At 37.5% G+C, this 22,801-nt stretch overlaps 1 protein-coding gene across 3 annotated transcripts in view; it reads left to right on the top strand.

Moving 5' to 3' along the window:
- kiaa0513 (KIAA0513 ortholog) overlaps nucleotides 1-22,801 on the top strand; it is a 39,328-nt gene that overhangs the window by 1,122 nt on the left and 15,405 nt on the right. For all 3 annotated transcript variants that reach the window (XM_041269393.1, XM_041269392.1, XM_041269394.1), the window contains exons 2-3: nucleotides 16,787-17,512; nucleotides 20,478-20,577. In XM_041269393.1, coding sequence (XP_041125327.1) covers nucleotides 16,905-17,512; nucleotides 20,478-20,577 — 708 coding nt within the window. In that variant the 5' untranslated portion in view covers nucleotides 16,787-16,904. The remainder of the gene's footprint in view (nucleotides 1-16,786; nucleotides 17,513-20,477; nucleotides 20,578-22,801) is intronic.

The raw sequence follows: 22,801 nt of genomic DNA, 5'->3' as shown, positions 1-22,801 counted from the left end.
CAGCCTGCAACAAGCGATGCAATTCACTCCACCCTTAGATTTCTGCTCTTCAGAAACATTTGCCTTTGCAATTCATTTCAAGTATTTCTCAATAGCAATATAGTCGGTCACAATAACACACACACTGTGCATTATCCTTCCAAAAGATGAGGTTCATCAGAGCCTGTTGCACCAGATGCGTCCCAGGCAGCATACAGAAGGGTTGCATTTAAAGGAATAGGTATGCACATGCTGATCTTTTTCCATTTCACTGGGTAACCCATACAGAAGCATCACAGATTACTAAACTTCTGGTAGGTACAGTAAAGATGAAGTAAACAGAAATTGCATCACTCTGACTGTCCTGGTCATGCTGAGAGAGCATGATGATTGCCTGCTTCTGTCTATATTGGTATGCAGAGATGGAAATAAGGCTCCCTTAGCATGCTGTGAGTTTTTAGTAATACACACCTGGGCTTGCTACATACTGTATACACTGTGACTAATCAAGCTTGTATTAAAACCTGGGTGAAACTGCTATGCAATAGGAGTCTTATTTCCATCCCTGGGTGTGCATGAATCTAAAGACTTTGGTTCTGATAAAGGACCGGAGGCATGTATCATCATTCAGTTTGAAACACATGCCATAAGTAATTAATTAATTCAAGAGCTTTGTGAATTGGGTCTGCTGTGTAGGTTTACATAAGGTTTTTTTAAAGCTGTAAAGTGGTTTTAATTTTCATATTAAACTTTGTGTAGGGCCTTGTTACATTTGTATCGAACACATGCAGTATCTAGAAATATTATAAAATCCAGTTGGGTATATTGCGTCTGTCAATGTGATGGCCTGCCTAAATTTGTAAAAAAAACAAACAAAACAAAAAAAAACTTCAGTGAGTTTAATGTAAATGGTGGCACTGTTTAGACCATTAAAGTAGATCCAAGTTAGATTCCCTGTGTTTTAAATGTTTAAGATATATTTCAAGGATATTTGTATAAAAAAAATGTATAGTCCTTTTTTCCATTGTGAGGTAACAAAGATATTGTTGTCCAAAGCATTTTCTGTTTATTCTGCTGATAACTTACTTTGTCACACTCCCCTGAAAAAGAATAACATTTCATAATAAAATTGTTAATGATTTACTGTGCTGTGTTAACAATGCATATTTTTTTATATTGTGCTTAAAATTGAGTCTGTGACCTAATGTTATGACCTGAAAATGTTTCTTTGCTGAATGGTGTATTTGTTTTAGTTGAATTGCACAGATATTTATAGATACTAAAATACTATATGTATATGTATGTGTATATATATATATATATATATATATATATATATATATATATATATATATATATATATATATATATAATATATATATATAATATATATATACATATATATATGTGTGTGTGTGTGTGTGTGTGTGTGTGTATATATATATATATATATATATATATTATATAATTGTTTTTTTGGCCACGGCTATGCTTTTACTTAAACATCAAATAAAAAAAAAAATTAAAAAAAAAAAAAAAAAAAAAAAATTCCTAGCAGGTTTTTTGATTGACAAACTATTTGGTAAGCATATTCTGTGTCCCTTGTGATATGATCTTTTGAAAAATATGCAGCTTTTTTCATGCTGCTATCAACAAAATATGTAGAATCTGAACTGTATTCTCTTTTTGTCCTGGACAGTGTTGCAGTTATAATCCAGACCGAGACAATTACTATAACTTGCACAATATTGTTACTATCAGTAGCAGGTTTCCTCTATCCGTCTAGTGTCTCTACTTGCTGGTGCTTGAGCAGGCTTGATTCCAATAACATTAATTAATAGGGTTATTAAATGCTCCTGGAGCCTGTACAAAATAATCAGCTGTACTAAAACAAACCTGGGGTGGATTCAATCAAAACTTTCAGCAGCAAGTTATAATCCCAGTGGTTTTCCATCCCACACATGGTTGCCATACAGAGTTCTACCATTTTCCTGTGGTGATTTGCATAAAACTTTGCAACAGTCATGAACACCAAGCCCACACATTCATCAAGACTGTACTGTGTGTGTTCCTGCTCAGTTCACCATGACTGTCTTGCAAACCTACTGTATGTGTGTAGCTGTGTTTTTTTTTTTTTTTTCAAATATTAAAAATAATAGCCTCTTCTAAATAATTTTAATGTTTCAGGCATCTCATTCCAGGCCCTCCCTACAATCACTGCAAATGGTTTCTCATTCTGGCAGATGGAGGATAATGAAACTTAAATCTTGGGGCTGGATGACCTGAGATTTGGTTTACTTTACCTTGTTAAATGTGTTTTGGAGTCGGCTCTGAAACGTAGACCTTGCTGTTAGTGCAGTACACAGGGTGCAGCAAAACCAGAAAATCTGCCTTTTTTTCCCCCGCAGATTTGTTTTGTATGCCAACATATTTATAAAGTGTGGTGATACTGTACAATAGCAGCGTAACAGTACATCCCTCACATGTCTAAAGTAACCCTTTAACTGCAACCCTGCTTGTTGTACGGGACCAAGACAAGGGACATGTGTTAAGCATATTGACAACTTTATTCAATTGTTCAAGTCACAAATCCTCAACTATCTTGATCTGAGCTGCTTGAAAATGTCCCCTAAAAGTTTGTTGAATAGTTGCCTGAATATTGTCTGGTTTTGCATGGATTTGAAACCCTTAATTAGTTACTGTAAGTAAGGATTCCAAAAAATTATTAACGCCTTTATTTTTTTTGTTAGTTTCTGATTTGGGGCTAACACATTTCAAAGTTGAACTTGCCTTAAAATGAAGACCCCATCAGACAAAAGCTATTCTATGGATGGGTGGCATGCAAAGCACAATGAGATCATCAAGTGATCAGTTACATCCAAATATATTCTGTATGTTTTTGAATTTGAGTCCTGTGTGAGCTTGTCTTGTGTATAAAAAAAGGTCAGATGACGAGCCATGGCAAAGATGAATAAATCTTGTTAAGTAACTGCTAATGTCTAAGTGGTTGAATTGAAACTTTATTTTTAGTATATTTGATTATTACCTTTTTTTCTGCTAATATATCGTAGCTAGATTGGTTATTTATTGGTTGTGTGTAATTATTTTATTGTCAAATTAATAAAGAAAAAAAAGTGATATTTGGTGTTTAGTGGAGATAATGGAGCACTAAACCGCAACCACTGATATAGTTACCTTGCTTGTTTGAATTCTATAGCAGCCAGTCTTACAATGGCTCCTGATACTGCGGCTGCAGTATGGTCACAATACAATACATTATTGCTATTAGCTGGTCATCCAGGTCACAATATAAGTCATGAATTGGTTCACTAGTGCTTCCACATTTTGACTTATTTTTTATTCTGAATGTGTTTTTTTTTTTTTTTTTTTTTTGAATATGTTAATTATAATTCCATTCATTTTCGGAATTATCAAAGATAGTCAATTTAATTATCCCAACAAATTGATCATCGGTTAATGCAGCTTGTAACTGCGTGATCTTAATACACTAGTTTGGGCTTATTATAGTAGTCAGACCCTTCAGGTACACAGTTCTAGTGCTCTAGCGAGTAAAGTGATTGGTTTGTAAATGGATTATGGATATTTGCCAACATCTCTGTTGGTGGTCTCATTTTTTTTTCCTTTCTTTCTGATGTTTATATAATTTAAGGTCCAGATGTTCAACTTCAAGAGCATAAAAATTAAACAACCTCCTTCAATGAAAACCCACATAATTTCAACTCTGAATGTTAACAGTGAAGTGTCATGCGTCCCCCCCCCCCCCCCCCCCCCCCCCCCCATGGAGTGACATATCTCAAGACACAGCTGCTCTCCACAAGATGCCGTTTGCAAACGATTGCCAAATGTGTCCGATAGCAGGGACACATCTGAAAGTGTGGAAACAAACTCATACTGTATAATGCACTCCATGCTAAACTGAGACTAACACTATGTAACACAATTTTTGTTCCTGGGTAGTAAGTGTTATTTCCTAATTGCTTATGCCTCAAAAGTACAGAAAATGGCTATTATTCCCCACAAACTTTGCTTTTGTGACCAGGACAGTGATATTTTGAAATGTACCTATTTCCAATGGGAAAGCAGCCTTTTCGTTCACATAAAGTCAGAAAAAAACATATGAATCCAAATGAACATGTATTTATACTAAAGTAATACAAAAATGACTACAAAAGATTTAGAGGCGAGTAGTTTTTCGAGATTTACGATTATACTGTAAATCACTTTCACGATTCAGCCCCCAAATGTAGTCTCCCATCATGTTCTCGTTATATTGTCCTTGGTAGCGGCGTTCAAAGTCCAGTATATCCTGGTGGAAGCGCTCGCCTTGCTCCTCCGAGTACGCTCCCATGTTCTCCTTGAATTTATCAAGATGAGCATCAAGGATATGGACTTTGAGGGACATCCTACAGCCCATTGTGCCATAGTTCTTCACCAGAGTCTCAACCAGCTCCACATAGTTTTTGGCCTTGTGATTGCCCAGGAAGCCCCGAACCACTGCGACAAAGCTGTTCCAAGCTGCTTTCTCCTTACTAGTGAGCTTCTTGGGGAATTCATTGCACTCCAGGATCTTCTTTATCTGTGGTCCGACGAAGACACCGGCTTTGACCTTTGCCTCAGACAGCTTAGGGAAGAAGTCTTGAAGGTACTTGAAGGCTGCCGACTCCTTATCTAGAGCTCTGACAAATTGTTTCATGAGGCCCAATTTGATGTGCAGTGGTGACATCAGCACCTTCCGGGAGTCCACCAGTGGCTCCCACTTGACGTTGTTCCTCCCCACAGAGAAATCGGTCCGCTGTGGCCAGTCCTGCCTGTGGTGTCCCTGCTGTCCCAAAGGCAAAGATAGCAGGGAAACTTGGTAAAACTGCCTTGGAGACCCATCAGGGATGCCACCATTGCAGCCTCTTGATGCCATCTCAGAAAAATGCAGATATGTATCCACTTAGGCAGCTGGAACTAAACTGAACTGGTGGGCTTAAGGCCCTTGTATTTATACTACTATTTATATTACTGGAAAGTTCTAGAAGTTACTCCAAGTTTACTCGGCACTGAATCTATCTGGAATGTTCTGGAAAATAGGTAAATTTCAAAATATCACTGTCCTGGTCACAAAAGCAAAGTTTGTGGGGAATATTAGCCATTGTCTATACTTTTGAGGCATAAGCAATTAGGAAATAACACTTACTACCCAGGAACCAAAAAAAAAAAAAAATTGTTACACGGTATAATTTCCCAGAAGAGTCCTTTTGAGTTCAATTACCTTGAAATCCATTTACACAGTGCTGCATGAGCTATCCTGTGTCCTCACATTTCATAATTTTTTCTGTTGAGCTTTCCAGCTATCCACCGTGTTAATGTACTGATAGTTTGCAGAGCTTACAATGTCTGGGCTGATATTTATGTGAATCGGAAGGTGTGCAACAGGAAATCCGGGTCCGTGCAGCATCTTCAAATTGGGCATGACATTACACCATTAGTAGAGCGCAACTGTGAAGTAGATCACAGCACCTGAAGCATGTCTCTAATATTGAAAGACACAGCATGCATAATAGACATCTTTATTAGTGTCTTTCACAGTGTCATAGATTTACCACTTGCTATAGTGGTGTAGGTGTGCCTGTTATCAGGGTTTTAAGATATGAACTGAAGAATGTCTTTTTTTTTTTCTTTTTCTAATAGGCTGCGCTCTTTAGATTCTATGTCGGTGTGAGACATTCAGAAACAACACTTGAGTGTTTTGAGTGGTGGGTATTACCTTGGCATACTTTAGCAGTATGAATGTGGAGTCTTTAAAGCTGAATTCGTACACTATTGCCGCACCATTTTACTGTAGCATTCCCTTAAAACTCTTCTAACTGTAATAACAACAACAAAGCCTTTTGGATGACGTTGCACCTTTTTCAAATAAAGCTTTTAGTAATCTATTTTAGATGGCATCGTCTATCCACGACGATGTGCCTCTTTAAGGATTTTAATCCCACTGCATTAGAAGCTGATAATTGCTGTATATCCAGTTGGCTGACCTACAGTATTCACAGATTGTACTCCTGTCAAATTGTGATTGACACAGCACGACATTGCCATTGGAAGTGCACTTTGACCTTTTCCAGTCTGTTTACCTGGATGCAGTGCGTTCTGTATTCTGTCTCTCTTTTACAGTATATACATACTCTTTCTCAACAAAGGCCAAGGCAAGGACATGGTGACCTTTTTTTTATTTAATCCTGGAATTAAACGTCTGGCCCTGAGCCCCTGTTCTGTTTCTCGAGACTCATTGTTTTTCCTGATTTATGATTGGATTCAGGCCATTGCCTTCATCTCTGCCTGCAGCTTGCTACCGTATCTCAAACTCCCACATGTAGATACATTTTTTTTTAGAGGCTCTTACTGATGTTTTAAAGATTTGTGGGGTGAGCAAAGGGGAGTAGTGTCGGCCCGATTTGGATTTGGCATTGTCCTGAATAAACAATGCAAATTAGGAGTATTGTGTGATGTGACCCATGAAGAACTATAAGGAAAGGGCAGATGTCTAACAACATCCAAAAGTGACACAGTAGCAAGGACTGCCATGTTGGTAGGATACTCCAAGACATCAACCAGCAGGGTGTATCAGCACTGGTAAAACAAGGGCAAGTGGTTGCCAAGACAGTTGTAGACACAAACAGTTTGTGATGATTAGATATGTCTGAAATTAACAACTGAATGGATTAATATCCCTCAAGACACCTCCCAGCAGTACAGTCTGCCACATTGTGTCAACGCTGTGATCAGGGGTAAACAGTGTCCATCCCAATATAAATTACAAGTCCTATATAAAGTGGCCATGCAGTGTATATGTAGGGCGTCTAATTTTCGGGCAGGTGTTTTTTTGAAAATCGGGTAGAATTATTTAATGAAAAAAATTTGGTGGTTTTATATATATATATATATATATATATATATATATATATATATATCAAGAAAGAATAAATATGCGCGTGTAGAAGTCGGATTTTATTTGGAAAGAAATAAACAAATGCTTAAGCACAAAGTGTTGTCAACAGTTTAAAACCCCAATGTATGTATATTTCCACGCATTGGCTTATGCAAACTTTTGACGACATCTAGCGCTCTTTCTCTCTCACACATACACACACTGTATATGGAGGCATTGCTCTCTTCCAATCAAGTTTTAATTTGTAGTGGAGTTGTAAATGGAGTTATAAATGCACACAGAAGATATGGGGAAATTAAACAACTTTACTCCATGCTGTTTTACAAAGAAAACAATCGACTGTTACATCTAAATGCTCTTATAAAACAAATAACTGAAGAAAAGTGTGCAAAAAAAGCAAAAACCTTAACACTATATTGCTGTAATTTTGAAAAATCTAAGAAAAAAAAAAAATGTGTGTATATATATATATATATATATATATATATATATATATGTGTGTGTGTGTGTGTAGAGAGAGAGAGAGAGAGATAATATTACACTAAGAAGCCACATTTTTATAATACTGTAGGTAAATCAGCTTATCATCGGCACCAGTTCTGCTGTTGCATTTGAATCACAGACAACTGCGCATGCATTTATTCATATGCAGCATGTGCCCATTCGGGGAGTTTTTGGGTTTAACCCCAATGCAGGAAAAAGCATTCGGGGAGAAATCGGGTAAAACCCGAAAATCAGACACCCTATATATGCTTCAATACTTTTCCACCATCTGTAGCATATTGTGTTTACAGTCCAGCCTCAGAAGCCAACGTGTGTGATACATTTCGTGTTGCCATATCTGTTAGCTTGTGTTTTGTACAAGGAATGGTGTCCTAATCGCATGAATATAATAATTTTTTCTCCATACAAAAATACTTGAACATTACAGGGTTAAATCTCGAGGGGGGGGGGTGTCTTTAGCACACAAGACAAGTATGCACAGTAGCTAGTTCTTGGACAAATATTCAGTTACACATTGCTTGAAATATACCAAGTGGTATAAATGAGCATGTTAATATTGCTTTATATAACAGAAAATTGTGATCAGTGTTCCTTTTAACAATTTAATAATGTCATGGGGTACTGGGTTTCTTTTACTTCCGAGTTGAATAATGTGGTGCCAAATATACACCTTTTGTTCCCCCAGTCTGCAGTGCCCTATCTGAGTAGAGCAGATAGAGTGTTTGTAGGGTGGGCGGGGAGGTAAATCCTGCTGTAAGCTCATTAAAGGTTAGCCTTCAGTCCTGCTGAGCCCTTCACCAGCTGCTCTGGAGTTTCTCTGTTCTAGCCAGCAGGACTTTAGATGGAAAGCTGCAGGCGCTGAATGCATGATCCAGCAAACAGCACTTTGCAGCATGAACATGTCAACCCTTTCCACCTGAGAAACAAGCAAACAGAGATCCTGCAAGGAGCTGCCTTACAGGGGATAAAAATAAAGGGGAACTTGAATACAAATCTCTGTCACTCATGATTCTGTAATATGTACAGTAAATACTGTATCACTATTTGCATTGCTTTAATATCTACCATGTGAAGACCTTTTTTTATCTCCGTTTTAAAATTGGAACATTGCTGTTGCACCCCAAAATGTGCTGGAGACAAAGGCAGACAAGTGTATGTTACATCCAGTCGTTTTCAGGGCAAACACAATGGTACAGCCTAGCTATGGAGTCTGCACTTGAAGGAACTTGTTTTCATAATAGTTGTATTATTCTTTGCAGGCGATAAGCCATTTAAAAAAAAAAGCTTTATTATTATTATTATGATTGTTATTATTATTTAGTCAGTTTATTTGTTTCCCTTATAGCTTGAAAAAATGCTTATCCAGTTGTGATGAAACTTGTTATTTACGTTATTTAACATACAAGTTTAGTTCCAGTTAGTGAGACAGTCAGTGGAGGCTCCTTAGATAGAGGAGGCAAGGGAGGAAGAGCATCAAAAGTTCAAAGGATATATATATATTATATAGATATTATATATATATTATATATATCTATATCTATATTATATATATATATATATATATATACCCAGGAAAAACACAGAAACTGGACGTTTGAGGAGTGGAAGTTGGTCTTATGGACCGATGAGTCAACATTTGAAATATGTGGGTCCAACCGCCGAGTATTTGTAAGATGCAGAGAGGGTGGGCGCATGAGTTCTGCATGTGTGGTTCCCACTGTCAAGCATGGAGGAGGCAGCTATGGTAATTTAAGACGAGATGCAACATACTGTGTTATTTTTTCCCACTGTAAGCAATGTTAACTTATAATACAGTAACAGCCTTTCAGAATATTAAAAGGACTGTTACAACTGGAAAATCCTCAGTCAGTTGTAGCCCTGTTGTAGGCATTTTTGTTTGTTTCACTGTAATGACTTATACAACCCATTTTTAAAGTTAACAACACAATTCCATAACAAAACGACTCTTACTCCAATGCACACAAACTAAAACCGAAAGGGGGGAATAGAAGCCTGCACTAGATTTACACTGTTGTGCTGTTCGGTGTGCCAGCGGTGTACATAAGTCTGTCTAAATCAACCTAATAATATTTTTTTAAATGGTAAAAACTAAAATCACAAAATTCTGACCGTGCCCTAACTGTTATTTATGTACCTGTTTAGGCTTTTAAAAAAAAAAAAAAAAAAAAAAAAACTTTACTTGTGCCTCCCCTGACTGAGAGGTCACCAGGTGCCATTGAAGTGAGTGTAGGTCCCTGCTGTTTGGATTGGACGGCATGCAATGTTAAAATAAGTGTAGAGCAGTGGTACTCACCTCTGGCCCTCGAGATCCATTCCAGTCTGGTCTGTATTCCAAGCAGGTGCGAAATTACTATTTTAGAAACCTGCTTGGAGTAGAATCCTGGACTGGATCTCAAGGACATTATTATTATTTTTTTTTTTATCTTTCATTGATTTATAGTCTTGTGCAGCTCAGTTTATGGACTAGATCATCATTTCTGAAAAACTGCTTCTAGTGCAGATTGGAATAATGCAACGGAACGCCAAAGGGTTTATATATAATGTTTATATACAGACTTGCTCATTTGTTGGTATCCCTTCACAAAAAACAAAGAATGCACAATTTTCTCTGAAATAACTTGAAACTGACAAAAGTAATTAGCATCCACCATTGTTTATTCCATATTTAATAGAAATCAGACTTTGCTTTTGATTTTTTTTTATTCAACATAATATTGTAAATAATAAAACTAATGAAAATGGCATGGACAAAAATGATGGGACCGCTAACCTAATATTTTGTTGCACAACCTTTAGAGGCAATCTCTCGGTGAGACTTCTGCACCTTTTAACAGGTAGTGTGGCCCACTCTTCCTGAGCAAACTTCTCTAGTTGTCTCAGGTTTGATGGGTGGCTTCTCCAGAATGGATGTTTCAGCTCTTTCCATAGATGTTCAATAGGATTCAGATCAGGACTCATAGGAGGCCACCTCAGAATAGTCCAATGTTTTGTTCTTATCCATTCTTGGGTGCTTTTAGCTGTGCATTTTGGGTCGTTATCCTGTTTGAGGACCCATGACCTGCGACTGAGACAGAGCTTTCTGACAATGGGCGGTACATTTTGCTCCAGAATGCCTTGATAGTCTTGAGATTTCATTGTGCCCTGCACAGATTCAAGGCACCCTGTGCCAGGAGCAGCAAAGCAGCCCCAAAACATAACCGAGCCTCCTCCATGTTTCACCGTAGGTTAGGTGTTCTTTTCTTTGAAAGCTTCATTTTTTCATCTGTGAACATAGAGCTGATGTGACTTGCCAAAAAGCTCCAGTTTTGACTCATCTGTCCAAAGGACATACTCCCAGAAGGATTGTGGCTTGTCAATATGCATTTTAGCAAATTCCAGTCTGCCTTTTTTATGTTTTTCTTTCAAAAGTGGAGTCCTCCTGGGACTTCTTCCATGGAGCCCACTTTCGCTCAAAAAGCAATGGATGGTGCGATCAGAAACTGACGTACCTTCACCTTGGAGTTCAGCTTGTATCTCTTTGGCAGTTATCCTTGGTACTTTTTCTACCATTCGCACTATCCTTCTGTTCAATCTGGGGTCGATTTTCCTCTTGCGGCCGCGCCCAGGGAGGTTGCCTACGGTTCCATGGACCATAAACTTCTTAATAATATTTGCAACTGTAGTCACAGGAACATCATGCTGCTTGGAGATGGTCTTGTAGCCTTTACCTTTACCATGCTTGTCTATTATTTTCTTTCTGATCTCCTCAGACAACTCTCTCCTTTGCTTTCTCTGCTCCATGTTCAGTGTGGTGCACACAATGATACCAAACAGCACAGTGACTACTTTTCTCCATTTAAATAGGCTGAATGACTGATTACAAGATTGGAGACATGTGTGATACTAATTAAAGAAACAAATTAGTTTGAAATATCAGTATAATCCAATTATTTATTATCATTTCTAAGGGGTACCAACAAATGTGTCCAGGCCATTTTAGAATCTTTGTAGAATAAGCAATAATTCATCTCTTTTTCACAGCTTCTTTGCTTTATTCTATGACATACCAAAGGCATGCAAGTGTAAATGATAAAATAGCTTTTAATTTCATCACTTTTCAGGAGGAATTAAGCATTATTTCAATGAGCTGTAAGGGTACCAACTAATTTGTGTGTATGTATGTATGTATGTGTGTGTGTGTGTGTATGTGTGTGTGTGTGTGTATATATATATATATATATATATATATATATATATATATATATATATATAAATTAGTATATTAAGTTGTCTGCACTATCAGAACAGTTGTTTCCAGAGGCAAAATGTTTAATTTTAAAGTTCTAGTCAGGGAACCAGAGGGCAGAGGGCTGACAATAGCTTACCCATGATGTGTAAATAACCCTCTGGCTTTTTTGCTATACTTGCTCAATTGTAGTGACATACTTACATGAAATACAGCTACATAACTAGTTTATACGACAGTCTGTCAAATTAACAGCCAAGATTGACATTATTGCAATAATAATAATTTGCACAAGAAGTGTTGAGTTTAAGTGAATAACTTTGTGGAGCAAATATATTTCTCTATTCCAATGAAGGAACGGCAGGTGCATCACACTGTTCCAGATTATGCTGTGTTGCTTAAAGCAACTGAATTCACCTGTTTTAAAATCGATTACATTCATTACATTGCACTTAAAAACATAAACGGAATACTCCATGAAGTTGCATAATTTAATTCTAGTAAGGTTAATACACAAAGTGGTTAGAACGTGTAGATTTTGTCAATATTGACAATGTATAATACAATAACAAGAAACGCTGCATTTACCCTTCTTTTACTTGTCAAGTGTTTACTGTACACTTTGAGGACTTGGTGTGATGACATGACATAGTGGTTAGCTGCTTTATCTTTAGAAGGAAATGACAAGCTTCACCTTGGCTACAGCAGACCATGCTTAGCCTGGACTGAAACCACTCTACAGCTGCTTACAAGTTGACACATTTCAGCCTTTGGGGCCCTCAGCTGATGTCATAAAATAATCCATGATCCTTGTCAAAAATGTTTGTTTTTTTTCCAGTTGTCTACTGTAGTCTGTTTCAGCTGCAAAAAAAAATTGAGGCCCATGCAACTTGTTTTTATGATTTATCGCTATGTTATGGTTTAAACATAAGCTACCTTGCTCCTTGGTCATGAAATGATCTTTAAATTAAAGTTAATAATTATAACATTTTATTAACCATTAAAAAGAAAGCGGACAACTATCTTTGATTATTGTAGTAGTTAGATTAAAAATAAATCCAGAAGGATTCTTGCAATGCCATTGTATGAACCCTGTTTACAGTACAATGGCAAAATTCCCTTTGGTCTCTGTGTGTGTAATTGTACTATGTAAAGTTTTCTGTCTGTGTGAGTAGTTGTCACAAATGGGGATATTTGATTCATCTGCATAAATTTTAAAACTTTATATTGTGTATTTTTTTTTTTTTATGCCTTTTAACATCTAGCTTAGGTACTTTTTTGTCATTTTAGTTTCCTTTGAAACAGCTTCCCAGAGTGGCCCCCTTTTGCATTTGAGTGGTGTACTGTGGTTGAGTTTCTGTTAATGGTGGAGGGTGTCCAATCCTGAAAGCTGGATAATGCAGGTGAAATTCCTGTGAATGCTACTGCACTGTAATATACACATTAGGCTTCTGCATTCCTGCCATACCATTCAAAACACCCCCTCTCCTCTTAAATGCCACTCATTGAAGTTGATATAATAGACATAGTCTGTATACACGTTGGAGGTGTTCATAGTTTACAATAGATGTTAGTTAAGTGTTAAAAATATGCAGTGCAAATATAGGGGTTGGCTTAGTGTTCAGTAGACCAATGTATTTCATATTCAGTATTTCTTCACTGTTTCCCATATATGCTAAATGCTCTACTTACAGACTTATACATACATATTGCAGTAACTTTTAAAAAGTGATGGAGGGCTTTTTATGGTGGCTTTTCTGATTTGGCTTGCAACATTCCTATAGTATTAAGATTTGAATGTCATGTTTTGGTAGTTAAACGTAAACTAGCACCTCCTAATTATCGCAAAGTATTCCAGTGGACACTGGTTTTCTTTCTAGTCAAATGCTTTACTTTTTTTCTTTAGTTTTTCTTTCTCTCTTTGGTTCTGTACTTGATATTCTCTGAGCAAGGGAAATGTGATAACATGTTACTTTATTATTGCAACACTGTTTGGTTTCCTGTACAAGACGTCTGTGTAATGTACAGCTTCCGTAAGATTGTTGTTTTGAAACAATACAGTTCTGTGGGCCAGATTGTCTTAATTTTTTTTCATCCTCAAAACAGTAACCCAACTTATAAAAATAGTAAAAAATACACTGTTTTAGAAATGTGTGCAGCACTTATAAACATTTGACTAGTTTAACACAAATTCATTCAACACTACCAATTATCTATACAGTCTTTTCAGCCTTTCTGTAGATAACTATGTGTAATTTGTGCTTGAGTTTCTAAATACATATTGTTGGCAAATTGCCCAAGTCATGTCAGACATAACAATAAGTGACTACTGTAATTGTGTAACAGCAGATTTTTATTTTTTTTTGATTGACCTTTAGGATAATTTTAAAATTTGTGTAGGGTTAAGCATATAATATCATATAATATCACTCCATTATCACGATGTTTCGCACTGGCCCTCTTGCAGAAAGCAAATTGGAAAAACCGCAAGTTGTGCTTTGACTGTCAGCTTACTTTTTTTCATTTTCTGCATTTTCTTTTTTATTATCATTTGAGTTTGGTAATTTCCACATTCATTGTCACTATTTTTCTTCAAAAATAATCGGTCATTTTTTAGCAGTCATTTTCACATTCAATCTCTCGAAATGCTTAAAACTGAAAACCCACCCCTTTTAACTCTCTGATTTGGTTAAATGTATTGTCAAGACGTAACACAGCTATCATGTGGTTCCACCCAGCGCGTCAAGTGATCTAGACTGCTAGCAGCACATTCAATCCATATCGTTAATAGTAGCATCTGCAAGATGGGCAACTCAGAGTTTTTCATCTGGGTGGCAACAGCCACAGCCAGGGGTTCTACCTGGCTAAAAAGGCCTGGGGAGTACCCTGCAGTGCAGATAGACAAGTGTACAGATAGATATCCTCCGTACAGTGTACTCAGATTAGGATATAATCAATAACTTGTGGTGAAGAAGGTTTTTAGCATGTATTGTTACTATTGAACTCTCTTGAGATATGCAAACCTCATGTGACTTAAATACACATGTACTGTACATATGTATGTCTGTCTCCACTATATCCAACAGGGGATAATAAGGGATCAAGCAACTTGCTAGGCAACATTGAGCAGCACAAACAGTGCTAGGTTACCCCAGTAGAATAGAATGCTTCGGGATGGGAACTGTGGAGAGCTTGTAGACGATTAGTATGTGACAGTATCCTTCTGCAAAAACAGCTGAGCTATTTAACGAAACAGGTGTATACTGTTTGTTTCCTAAATAGGGTGCATGCAGGTCATGTGTAAAGCACAGGGTCCGACTACAGAATACATAAATCAGACGAATTGCTGCTGAAGTGACAGCTTTTCCGAGCTTTTATGCATTTTAATTAAATTGCTGGAGAACACAGCACTCGGCCTGGATTTGTTGAGGGTTTAATCCGATCTCTCGTACGTTGAATAATCACATTTAGGAGTGCGACTTGGGCTCTAAAGCCGGTACTCTAAAGTACATCGTTCTGTTAATCCTATAATAGTATGTCTTTTATGCTGCTGCTTGATTTATCCCCCCTCCTTTCGCTGCAGTTTGTTTATAAATCATTCTCTAATATGGCTTTCAGATCCCTTTTACAAATACAGCAGATTCTAAATTATCTAGACTCTGGAGACACACATTCTGTTCTGCGAGTGCTCTGGTTCATCCATGTTGCGTTGAATATACTTGTATTGTATACACATACTTAAAGTGTTTGCATAGTCTGGAGTGGTTGATAATGGTTGCATATCTAATGCAAGTTAGCGAAAAAATCATTATAGCGCTTAATCACTGCTGGGTTTTGCTATTACTCAAATAGCGTATGTTTAGGAGCTCTTCTTTAGTTCTGTCTTTTTATACAAGTAATTGTCAGTGCCATGTAGTGAACCGCTAATTTGGTTTTCTGTTGCTGTGGTTAAACACAGAATGCTGGCGCTTATTGTTGTAAACTTCCACATGACATGTGTCTACAGCAGGCAACTAGAACCAAAGAGCAGCTCCTGAACGGAATAAATAAACAAACTGTATTTGAGTAAGTGCGATAGAATCATTCAGAATGACTGTTAACAAAAAGGTCAGGGAACAAAAATGAAGAAATGTAATTTGAAGCTCTGTAAAAACAGCAATATTGTATATTCAGGTTAACAAAGATATTTAATAGGTGGCAGGAGGGAGAGAAGGGAGGGGAAGAGGAAACAAAATCCCTGTGTCAGGATAGTTACTAAGCAGTAGCTTGGAACTTAGAATTTAAAGGGTGCATCATTCTAAAGAGTGTTTGTTTAATTGTGATAGTTATTTTTTTAGTGTAGGGATTATCTTACAGAACAGAATTCATATAACTTCCTGTTCCGTTTCAGTTCATGAAATGGCATTAATTCCTGTTGTATTTTATCTTTAGGACAACATCTTCTATTACCAGCTCTCTTGTAACCCAGTGTTGCTTGCCTTGCTAACAGCACCGACACCTACTTTAACACACTTTCGTTAAGGGTTTAATTTCACAAGCTCTGCACTCTCATCATGGACAGTCTAATCTGCTGCTTATGGTCACTTTCTGGCATTTATCTGGAATCACAGGCTTGAAAACCCTGCTGTCGCTCCCTAGCCTGTCAATTTAGTATCACTCTGTCTTCTATTCATCTTTCTATGCTGGGCCAAAGGGGGATATATATATATATATACACACACACACCTTATACATGCTGTATGTGGCTCCTTATTTTATTTTCAATTTAACTTCTGTATTTCATACACAATGTATAACAGTATTCAGAGGCATTTCCTGCAATTTTCTTTTTCTTTTCAATTTGATGTTTTTTCTCCACGCTTTCTGTGTCATTGATTAACCTGGATATGCAGCTGAATACATGTTTCGCAGGAGCTTGGAATAACAAAACCATTAAATGAAATACAAATAAAAGCTAAATATGTACTGTGCTGGTTCCTAGACCTACTTTGAATAGAGCATGTTGTTATTTACATGTATATAGTGTATGTACATCTAGTGCAAGCTGGGAAAACTACAGTACATCTTGAATAATACAAATCTATTTTTTTCCCTTTTCATTTTAGATGACTTGTTGAAAATGACAGTTGTGGATAACACCCTCGAAGACTCAAGTCTTTTCTAACATGCTCCAGTGACCAGTTTTTTTAATTTAATTCGTAAGTGCTTTCTTTCCAAGTGAGCATGGAGGTGGAGAGTGTTCCTGTGGATAACCTGATAGACTTTGACCTGATTCCTTGTGGGGCAGATCCCTGTGCGGTAGATCCTTGCACAGTCGATCCTAGCACTCCGGATCCATTTTTGCTGGATCCTTGCACGGTAGACCCGTGTGCGCTGGATCCCCATGCTCTGGACCCCCATGAGCCAGACCCATGCATGGTAGACCCCTGTGTGCTGGATTCCAATGCGCTGGACCCATGCCCGGTAGACCCCTGTGTGCTGGATCCACATATGCTGGATCCATGCCCGGTAGACCCCTGTGTGCTGGATCCCCATGCGCTGGACCCATGCACAGTAGACCCCTGTGTGCTGGAGCCCTCTTCCCCTGTGGCGAATCACAATGGAAACGGCCATGGCGAGGAACCAGGCAATGAGAGCGAGGCCACCGAATCGGCAGACAGCGAAAATGAAGCCTCAGACTCGCCCTCCCGCAGCGGCTGGGGCCGCTCGCGACGCTCCTCCTCCAACGAGTCCTTCTCCTCCAATCAGAGCACAGAGTTCGCGGAGGACGAGGAGTCGGCAGAGTGCAGGGAATTCATAAAGAAATACGTGGAGAAGATCTTTCATGGAGGGTAGGTACAATCTTACGGTAAAGAAACCAGACAGGAGTATATATTAATAGGAGTACAGAGTACTTACAAATAAAAACTTCCTTTAAAATGTACAAACTGCCCAGCACAGAAAGCAACTCTTTACCTTCCATAGAGGACCTATCTATGGAATGTCAAAAAAATGTTTTGGAAAGTAAAGTTGGAGTAACGTAGCAGTAAAAAGGCTACTACATCTAATTAACTGTGTTGATAAATTGAGATTTAACACAATTCATGGCATGGGTGAACATACAGAACAGTTTGTCATTTTGAAATGATAGTCGGGAAGGTCAGTAGGAATTCAGCAGTCACTTAGTTATATGGTGTGGCAAAGTGGTTTGCAATGCGCAGGTGTAGCAGTGATGCGGTGCACGATTAATGACAAACAAGTGATTTCAATGTCCAACAATGTTTTATTTGGAGTGGAGGTTTTGTAATTCCAGGTCTTTTGTGACCACAATAATAATCCCAGGCAATACACAGCAACTGTGGTTTACAGTTTCAAAATAATAAACACAGTTATTAAACACACACAAGACACAAACAAACGATCACAAGTCCACATTGCTAAGGTGCAAGTGGTGAATATACAGTACATTGAATCCGTGAACAATGATGCAGTGTTGTCCGGGTTTATGCTGGCCTTAAGCGACAGTTCCGGATCGTGTCAGCCTTCTAATAAATAACAAACAGTACAATTAGACTCGACTAAACACTCGCGATTATATTTCGCTCATTCTTTAGCATTCTTAACCATAAACAAAAGAACCTAGCCATGTCCCCTATTTGTACCTTCAGTCATGCTCCCTTGGTTAGCGAGTGCAGTCATTTCTCCTCCAATCCGCGGTTGCTAGTTCGCTTTCCCTCTGGGGTGATGATTTAATGTACCACATCTGTGCCCCCTTTCTAGATGGCTGACTTCCACCTAACCCTGCGAAAAAATTTTCAGACCATCCAATTCAGGGTACTCTGTTCTCTTTATACTGCAACCTCACAGGTTGGGAGAGAGATTTTTCACCAAGAATCATTATGTCTCTGTCACACATGATTATAAGGATTAATGTGTGTTTGTGTGTTTTCTGGCAGCCAGGGTTGGCTTGGAGTCATATTTTTTTGTAACTTTCTCATTCTAACATAACAAATGACAAAATGAAGAACTGTTAGCAACCTAGCACTTGACGAACAATAAAAGCAGTTCCAGCGCCGTTATCTTTTGACTTCTTTGTTTGGTTATATAACGCTGGTGCGGATGTGAGATTGAACCAGTTTAATTTTGAATAATACAATTATTTTTTTTTCTCAAGAAAAGCTGCACCAGGTAAAAAGTTCTGGAAATTTAAAACTGTAAACTGCTATGGAAAGCCCATCTTCACTGACCTCCCAATGATTTCTTCTGCACAGCAATGTGCCACAAATTACAGGGGTAATAAATTGTGATTTTGTTCCTTCCACTTGAAGGAGACTGATCAGCATTGGTTTTACATGGCAAAGCTAAAATCTGCAAGCCCAGTTAAATTAACTGTGCTGTAACTGTGCTATAAATAGCGACAGTTGAGTTGTGGTTTGCTGCAGCAGAGGGTGCCCGAAGGATAACGTCTATAATTGCAAAGGTGCAAGAATCAATATAATATTGTTTTTGTTAAATGTAAACATCATCTGTACAATACGTTCTATTCCATCTTCATTTTACCTATTTTAATACTGTTATATATTTGAAATATTTAAGGCAGTTTAATCCCATTAGATTTTATAGTGGGGCCCCAGCCAACACCCCCAAAAAGCTTTTCATAGTCATACAGTAGCCCCTCGCTAAACCGGACATGTTTGTCCAGTCCGACATAAGGAGGTCGGGTTTAAAAACGGTACAATAAAATCACACACATGCATTTGCATTTCTCGATGTATTTTAAAAATAAATCATTGCGCTGAAATATCACTAATGTGTTTTGGGTACAATACACATTACATTATGTAAAAAATATTAATTTATACAGTATGCCCATACAATATACAGTACAGTAGTAAAATCCAAATGAATACCTAGCACACTTTGTGTTTTTAGCCTACTGGTAACACAAAATAAATCATTCTGCTGCATTATACACAATGGTGTATAATGCGAATAAAAGATTATTTTAAATTGAAACTAAATGATTTTAGTTTTTTTTTTTAATTTATTATTATTTTTAACTTAATCTAGTAGCCTAGACAATAGATCATGGTCCTATACAGATGCCTAGAATGAGCTGGAGGGATTAGTGGCATGTGTGCAGTGTATTGCTCCCAACACTGGGAAAACCAGAAATGTAATAGAAATTTGTTTACAAGGCTCGTAAGTGCATTAACTTTAGTGAAAATTAAGTACTTGTGCTCGCCTCAAAAATACTGACAACACACTAGAAAAAGCAGACTGGGAAATGCCAGCAACAATTGCGACTGTTTAAAACATGCTTTCAAAAGTTCTTACCAAACTGTTGCAATTGTAAGTGTCACAATTACCCTCATCTAATCTCATTCCAATATTTTTTTATCCATCATTTGCATGTCTCTACCCTGTTTTGCGAATTTCTGCAGGAACACCCAGAATGACATATTCATTTAAGGCTAAGGCTGCAAAGCATTCGTTAAAATGGTGCTAACAGCGTTGCGTTTGTTTAGTACATTACACGCTACACTTCCGACTTTGTTTTAGTACATCTGCCCTAAGTTGTTTATTTCTGGTTTGGTACCTTTATTGGGTGCTCTATACCTTTTCTGAAAAAAAAAAAAAAAATGTAAATGAACTTTGAGAATCTAGCCCTGTAAGTTTTTAAGTGATGATGGATGAACTGTAAAACTGGGTTGCTTTGAATATTTAAGTGAGGACAGTTTGACTTAGTGGTCTTCTATTTAGATGGCAAAGTGAATGCATTTTGAAAAAGTTATTTGTTTTCTGCTGTCTCTTCAGAGATGAGATTGAACAGGAGGAGAAGGCACGCTTTGGGGAGCTCAGCAGCGGAGACAATGGCAAAGGCAGGGAGTGGTTCTCCAGATATGTCAGCGCCCAGGTAAAATAACAGCTAAGCAGGTACTTCATATACAGACAGCGCCCAGGTAAAGGATCAGCTCAGCAGGTACATCAGGTGCTCCATATACAGACAGCACCCGGGTAAAGGACCAGCTCAGCAAGCACATCATCTGTTTCATGTACAGACAGTAAAGAGGTGCGCTGAGGCAGGACAGGGTCTTCCTTTCCAGGTATCTGTATCTGCCTCCTTAGTAAGTAGGAATATACTGTCTATAGCAATATCTTCAATAAATGATAATATAAATGCAGCAGTTAATTGAATAATGATTTGCATGGTGTTTATTTAGCATGACTTAATTGAACATTCACTAATCCATTAATCACCCTGTGCCCCATGTGGAACCTCACATTTATATACTGTAGTGTTACTGTACATGTTTTCAGTTGTTTGAAGACTTTTGTGAAGTCATTCTTCTTCTTCTTCTTATTATTATTATCTCTTTCTACTGATCAATTCATATATTGATGCATATAATATGCACATGCTTGTATCCGGTTGTATTTCATGGCTTTTGAGGAGTATCTACAAATGTTGTTCTTCTAGCTTCTGCCGGTGCAGCTCCGCACTGCTGCTCCAGCTCTGGCTGCTTTCGCCTCTGGAGCCACAAAAAATAGTGCAAACTAGGATGGGTATCATTATTTCTAATTGACGTTGCTTGGCTATAAATATTCCAAGATGTGTTTTTGAGTAAAATAGATGAATATTGAAATATGATTTTAAAGCTTCACTGTTTTATTTTCTTGTTTTATTTTTAGGTACCTGTTTGATGAAATCAACATATTTACAACATAAAAACATTTCTTTAACTGTTGAAACATAACAAAGTATAATAAGTAGAGAAACAAAAAACAGTTATAATATTTTTTCCTGTTAAGTTAGGGGTAAGTAAAATATTAAATACTAGAGAAAGGAACATATTTATATGAGATTATTAATTGGAAATACTAACAGCATATTAAACAAACATTTCCATTTAGTTTGACCTGTTGTTTTTGACACTCATGTTTAGTTATGGTGCCTTCTAGCTGTTACTCCCTTTGTCTGACACTGAGTGACTTGAATGAATCTTTGCAGTTTTTCCAATAAGCCAAAGGGCAGGAGTCCAAAGGCTCCCTCTTCTTTGTTGCATACACCTTCAGCTCATTGTGCAAAGCAGATCCTTTCATGTTTTCATCGTCTTCGGGGCTGCTGTCAGAAAGCTCATAGATGCTTTCAGATGTACATGCTCTCTTGGGTGGAACTGGATCACTTTCAGCAGGTCCACATGGAACAGACAAGCCTTTGTTCACAGATTATTTTTGTTTATTGGTTCGTTGATATCTGACAATCAAGGTCATTCTCTAAACTTGATAACCTTGTTGAGATTTGACTGTAAAGATAGTATTTCATCTTCAAACCAGACTCAGATTTAGTTTCAAGCTTTCCAAATGCTCTGTGAATTCCAACCACTGTAGGGACAATGAGAGATGCATTTGGTTGCACTGATGATATTTCTTTTACTGAAACTTGATTTTGCTGTAGGCAGAGGTGTAAGCTGTGTGCCAAACAAGAGCACCATTTCAACTTCAAAAGACTGCAGGCACATACAAGACTGGCTCCACTGTCAGTGACAGTACATACCACTTGCTTTAAGTTAAAGGAGTCCAGCAGAGGAGGCCATGCTCTCCCCAGCCAATGCATTTTACATTTAAATGCCACTCCTATGTGGTATGCCATTGCAAGAAACTGCTTCTGATTTTTGGTACAGCTCCACAGATCAAAAGTAATGGCAGCATGTGATGTAGATATTAATTCTTGTTTTAAAGTACCCGCAATGCCCGAGTATGCATTGCTCAAAGGTGCTCCGGAAACGGTTTTTCTTAGGGATGGTTGGTATCCTGGACAAAGCAGGTTCAGGATCTTTCTGAAAAGATTAAAGTTCCAATCAAACACTTTCTACAACATTTCTTATGCAAAATGAAAGTTAGAAAATTGTCCTTTTAAAAACATTACATATGAAGGTGATGCTTAGAATTGTTTTATGCACTGTAACTATGCTTAATAATACTGTAATTACTGTTGAAAAGCTTTGTACATTATGTTTAAAAGTTAAATGTGATGATAAAATATTCAGTAACAAGTCTAGTTTTATTCTTCTAAAGTAAACAAAACATCGATTTTTAAAAAAATAAAAAAAAAATAATCTAAAGGTGAAAATTAGTTT

Source organism: Polyodon spathula, chromosome 13 (assembly GCF_017654505.1).
Source record: "Polyodon spathula isolate WHYD16114869_AA chromosome 13, ASM1765450v1, whole genome shotgun sequence".
Lineage (NCBI taxonomy): Eukaryota > Metazoa > Chordata > Actinopteri > Acipenseriformes > Polyodontidae > Polyodon > Polyodon spathula.
This window is presented reverse-complemented; position numbering and strand designations above follow the sequence as displayed.